The sequence below is a fragment of the Pecten maximus genome, chromosome 10 (genome assembly GCF_902652985.1).
Source record: "Pecten maximus chromosome 10, xPecMax1.1, whole genome shotgun sequence".
Lineage (NCBI taxonomy): Eukaryota > Metazoa > Mollusca > Bivalvia > Pectinida > Pectinidae > Pecten > Pecten maximus.
In genome coordinates, this window is record NC_047024.1 from 39,217,182 (window position 1) to 39,223,341 (window position 6,160).

The 6,160-nt window shown below is 32.8% G+C and overlaps 1 protein-coding gene across 1 annotated transcript in view; it reads left to right on the forward strand.

The window, feature by feature from the left end:
• Window positions 1-91: 91 nt before the first annotated feature.
• The window catches only part of LOC117335595 (V-type proton ATPase subunit C 1-A-like), a gene marked incomplete in the record, with an annotated part of 10,869 nt that continues 4,800 nt past the window's right edge, over window positions 92-6,160 (forward strand). Inside the window, 7 exon segments of the mRNA XM_033895698.1 lie at window positions 92-212; window positions 1,940-2,078; window positions 2,655-2,722; window positions 3,287-3,369; window positions 5,228-5,322; window positions 5,729-5,820; window positions 6,132-6,160. Coding sequence (XP_033751589.1) covers window positions 1,947-2,078; window positions 2,655-2,722; window positions 3,287-3,369; window positions 5,228-5,322; window positions 5,729-5,820; window positions 6,132-6,160 — 499 coding nt within the window.

Genomic DNA, 6,160 nt, shown 5'->3' on the forward strand with positions numbered 1-6,160 from the left:
GATATTATAGAACCGTCTGAAATTTTATTTATAAAATACAAACTTTTTCTCGTTTTTATGAAGAAGTGCTGGTTCCATTTTTAGATTTTACATTGGTCACGTGAGCAACAAAATGGCCGTCGTCTTTTGAGGAGACGTCTTGATGTAAACTTTTGACTGTCAGAGGATTACGTCCCAAAACAAGGAAGTACAGCGCATTTTCGCTTCTATTTGTAAGCATTACAAGATTACCCCAAAATTACATATTTTTGGTTGCAAATTATCCATTTTTAACTATTTAATTGGAAATATAGCTCTCACAAGTCCGGCATATTTTGGTTACCGTGATTCACCGTGATCATGAGAATCGTGTCACCCAGACACCCTTTGGGAGCATGAACAGTTATGATAATTATCAATGTCTACGATACGTGTTTGTGAATCTAATGGATTGTTACTCTTTTAATTTTTGTAGCATTATGATTTGGAATTAATGTTTTTTTGGAGATTATTGCTACGATATTTGAGTATGATTCGTTATTTTCAATTACATATGGTTAGATTAATATAACGTTAGATAAGCCGGCCGCTGGAATCAGTTGCCTACTGCTGGTTAAAGTCGGAATAATAACAACATAGGCCTAGCTTAAAAAGCTTAAATAGCTTAAACTTATAATATAAGTTGTATCGATTTTCATATACTACTAATAAATGACATGTACAGAGGCCAGCTATTTTGTGAAAATAAGCTTTACATTTTTCTCTGGCATGCAAAAATCCTATGGTGTATCTATAAGGTGTAAATTTTCCTTATGAAATATTTCAGTGTTTCCCTATCCAAATATATGTTTTTTCCAAATATATATAGCTGACACAAATTAAAGAAGTATTTTGATTTTCCTTATCTATAATTATGTAATTTTACTGTTACTGTACATGCTGACATCACATTGCTGAAAGGTAGGAATGTGTCAAATTTCATGCTGTCTTAAAATGTTATTACAAAATGAAAGAAAGAAATATAACGAACAACTTGCAGAATGTTTCATTTTTAATTATATATATATAATACGTATACGCCTTTCAACATTTGGTATGGTGCATGTGTCATTCGGCCATCTGGTGTTAACTTCTGTTATCCCCTATATATATATATATAGCTAGCTTATGGAGATCGGTTGAATTAAAATATATATTTCATCTGTCTTGTGGGGATTCAGGAGCATATCTACAAAAATGGTCAAGAAAAATTTCTACACACATCAATCAAAGGATCCAGTATATATATGCCTTTTGTTATGGAGCAGTTTTCGGTTTCAAGAATTTTGTGCAGCAAAAGCATGTCCTTATGTTTGAGTACTGTATGTTGCACCTGAAACATTTTCCGTAGTCTAGAAAACAATACTGGTATATATATATATGTATGTATACATTGATACAGATAATGTAATGTGGGTATAATATCAGTACAGTCACAATATAATGATACTTTCAGCAGCATTAGAACAGAATAAACCACTAAAATATGTACATAATGATACAGCAAACCAAAAGAAAATGATAAGAGACCATACCATTATAAAGTCCGAGTAAAACATAGTGTCAGATGATATAAAATACCTGGTAATTTTGGTGGTGCTTTCCTTTGTCAATTCAATTCAATTAGCTGACACGGCTGATTGCTAGATGTGATGGAAGTTCTGAGAGACCAAGACAATTTTTCTGGATATAAAGTATAGCCTTCGTCTGGATAATCAATGTTGTATTACCTAGCTGTATTACTGTATTAATGTGTTCAGTGTTGTTATTTCTGACCATATTGAATCAATTGTTAAAGAAATTCTGGCATGACAAATATCTTTATAAAAATTCAAAATCAATCACTAATTGGTTGATGTGTTATAAGTTGTGACATTCAAGTAGATTGACTATACTAAAAGATGTGATGTTCCTGTTTCAGAAACAAGATGACTGAGTTTTGGCTGATATCTGCACCTGGGGATAAAACCTGTCAGCAAACCTGGGAGAACCTGTGCAATGTGACATCTCGACAAAATGCTTTGTCCACCAATTACAAATTTTCTATACCTGACTTAAAGGTACAATTTGAGCTTTTCACCTTACAAAATGCTATAGAGTACAATGGTAATGGAGAGTACATGGATTTGTTGACAAACCTTATTATTTATAAACCTATACTAACTGCAATGACCTTTTGAACCATCAATTAAAGCAAAAACAATATATTTTCATAAAGTCATGGAACCAGTGAAAAAGAAGCCGTATTTATACTGTATGTAATGTATAAAAGATGATAGGGCATATGAAATATCCATGGATACTTCCTTATTTGAATTCAAGTTATTTACATTGTTTTGTGGTAGACTACATGGATATCAATTTTAAAATAATATTCTGTTTCATGTATTTCAATTACATTTTCATGGTTATTCATCAATGCCAGCAGCAAATTTTATACACAACAAATATCTATGTTACATTGTGTTTGTGCATCTCGTGCGTAAATGAGCCTATTTTTGCCTTGTTCACCTTCCTGTCAAGTCACATATTACTGATAATTTCAGTTTTGGAGATATATATATATGAGTAAATAAATTGGACTAATTTTTATTTTGCCTTGTGATAATGTTTGTGTATATTCTATTGTAAAACAGGTTGGAACACTGGACATACTGGTTGGGTTATCTGACGAATTGGGAAAGCTTGACGCTTACTGTGAAAGGTAAAAAAAACTTAAATCAGTCTTCAAGCTCGGAATGTTATATCTATTATTTTTTCTGTATGCATCCAGATGAAATAGAAAAGTTGCTATATGAGTATTCCTTGTCATAAGGAGCATATATATATATACATTGGTCACAATACATTGTTTAGAATTGTTGTTCTGATGACACCTCGCCTAGAGCAGAAACATGTAAACAACACTGGAATAATCAACGGGTAGACAGACTACCGTGTTGGACTCACTCCTGAGAGCTTATAACTGGATATTTTAATGAGATCTCTTGATACTATTGTATCCATGGCAGGTTCATCAGAATTTCACAGATTTCTACCCTGAGAGATGTTGTGCCTCCAACCTTAACCCCCTGTAATGATATATACATAATATAACTCATCCCAGCCAAATCAAAATCTGAAGATTATTATCATAAACATGAAAATCTCCACAAGATTCAATTTCTGTAGCTGTACTTTTAGGTAAAACAATTAACTTAGTAAATGCATGTATTTTCTTTTTCAATTCAATCAGAAATAACTTATTTGGTGTGGCTATACTTTTCAGTGTGACTAGAAAAATTTCCCATTACATGGGAGATGTTTTAGAGGATAACCACAAGCTACAGGAAAATCTGTTGGCTAATGGAGGTAAGTTAGTTAATACCTACCTACAGGAAAATATCAAAATAAAAAGAAGAAAAGAAAGAACCCAGCGATGAAACAAAGCATATTTTTGAACTCTGCAGGACGTTGGTTCTTGGAGAATTTCTCCTTAGGGAGAAATTTCTCTTCTGATTTTATTTACAGGAAAATATGTTAGCTAATGGAGGTAGGTTAGCTGGTACCTACAGGTAAATCTGTTAGCTAATGGAGGTAAGTTAGTTAATACCTACAGGTAAATCTGTTAGCTAATGGAGGTAAGTTAGCTGATGCCTACAGGTAAATCTGTTAGCTCATGGAGGTAAGTTCGTTAATACCTACAGGTAAATCTGTTAGCTAATGTGTGGTATACTTACTACAGGTAAAATTTCATTAATTGGAGAGTGTTTAAGTAACCTTACAGGAAAATCTGTTGGCTAATGGAGGTAAGTTAGTTAATACCTACAGGAAAATCTGTTGGCTAATGGAGGTAAGTTAGTTAATACCTACAGGTAAATCTGTTAGCTAATGGAGGTAAGTTAATTAATACCTACAGGTAAATCTGTTGGCTAATGGAGGTAAGTTAGTTAATACCTACAGGTAAATCTTTTAAAAATAGTAAGTAGTGAAAAACAGGAAAGCTGTTACAAGCGATATTTTGAACCTACAGGACTTGGCTATTGGAGAATTTAATCCTTAGGTAAATTGCTCTTCTGATTTTATTTACAGGAAAATATGTTAGCTAATGGAGGTAGGTTAGCTGATACCTACAGGTAAATCTGTCAGCTAATGAAGGTAAGTTAATTAATACCTACAGGTAAATCTGTTAGCTAATGGAGGTAAGTTAGCTGATGCCTACAGGTAAATCTGTTAGCTAATGGAGGTAAGTTCGTTAATACCTACAGGTAAATCTGTTAGCTAATGGAGGTAGGTTAGCTGATACCTACAGGTAAATCTGTTAGCTAATTAGTAATGAAGGTAAGTTAGTTAATACCTACAGGTAAATCTTTTGGCTAATGGAGGTAAGTTAGTTAATACCTACAGGTAAATCTTTTGGCTAATGGAGGTAAGTTAGTTAATACCTACAGGAAAATATGTTAGCTAATGGAGGTAAGTTAGTTAATACCTACAGGTAAATCTTTTGGCTAATGGAGGTAAGTTAGTTAATACCTACAGGTTAATCTGTTAGCTAATGGAGGTAAGTTAGTTAATACTTACAGGAAAATCTGTTAGCTAATGGAAGTAAGTTAGTTAATACCTACAGGTAAATATGTTAGCTATTATATACCTACAGGTAAAATTGTCATGTTATGCCTGCAGATAAATCTATTACGCTAATATCTATAGGTAAATCTGTTAGCTAATTCCTACAGGTAAATCTTTAAACTGTATGCAAATAGTGGTAGGTTTATCAACAATAGTCACTATTACTCCACAGTGTAATCCTCTTCAAACACTAGACATACATAATCTCTGTTAATTATAACAATACTAAGAACATGTACATTCACACGTTAAATTGACAGTTTGTTAGTTTTGGCCCTTTATATATACATTAATTAACATTTTGGTTCGGAATGATAATTTCTTAGTACAACTCCATAATGATGCCTAATCATTAGATTGTGCTGGCAGCATCACTTTGTTGATCTTAGTAGTTCAGTAAAAACAATAAGTGTCATGTTTACCTGTGTATCTTAGATGTTAATGGTAGGTCTAAATAAGGTAAATGTGAGGCTCCCTGTGAGAAAATTATACGTAAACACGATAATTTAGTTATTGATTTTGGTAAACAAATTTGTGGTCTTCTAACAGAATAACAAGTGAAAGGTTGACAACACTAATGTAAAAATATTTTTCTGTACAGTGGATTTGGTGACCTACATGACCCGGTTCCAGTGGGATTTGGCTAAGTATCCCATCAAACAATCCCTCAGGAACATTGCACAGATTGTCAGCAAGGTAAGGCTCTTCCCTGCGGATGTGTAAACCATGTGATTTTGTTTACATGCAGACAGTCAATGGATTTTCAAAACCAATATAAGTGAATGGTATCACAATAACATTAACTTGCCCCTGAGGAAGTTTAAGGGATTGACAAATCTTCACACTCTGACACCTTAAACTCTTTCCTCTCAATATAAACCCCTTTGTTGTACCTTGAAGTATGTAAAAGTTCATTTGATAACTTTTAGGTTTAATTTTCAGTCTTTCGAAAATATGAGATCAGGATTATCATTATTAAACATCCATGTAGTTGTTTAGTATATTGATGTAAAAATTGCATATGTATGTATGGTACATTGTATACATGATGAATTTCATTGGAAGAGTCCCCAGTTAATCATGTAATAATTGACAATTTCAGCAAGTTTCTCAAATTGAGGGTGATCTGAAGTCAAAGGCTAGTTCCTACAATAACCTGAAGGGAAGTCTACAAAATCTGGAGAGAAAGGCAACGTAAGTTTGACCTCATGTAAACTATTTATAGTACATGTAGAAGATATATTGATTATAATACTGTAATATCATAACAACCAGCTAAAAATCACTCTTGTCTAAAACGTTGACTGCAGCCATTATGATTTCAAATTCATTTTGAGTTGAAGGACTTAAGTGAATACTGTCACAACTTAGTACTGCCAGTTCTCATGCTTCAATGCTTTAATAATATTGTTATTTTGTAAACCAAGCTGATAAAATTACATGAAAGTCAATAAAAGAGTACTATTAGAATAATTAATCATTCTGATGTGTTTTTTCTGTTACAGTGGAAACTTACTCACTAGAAATATTGGTG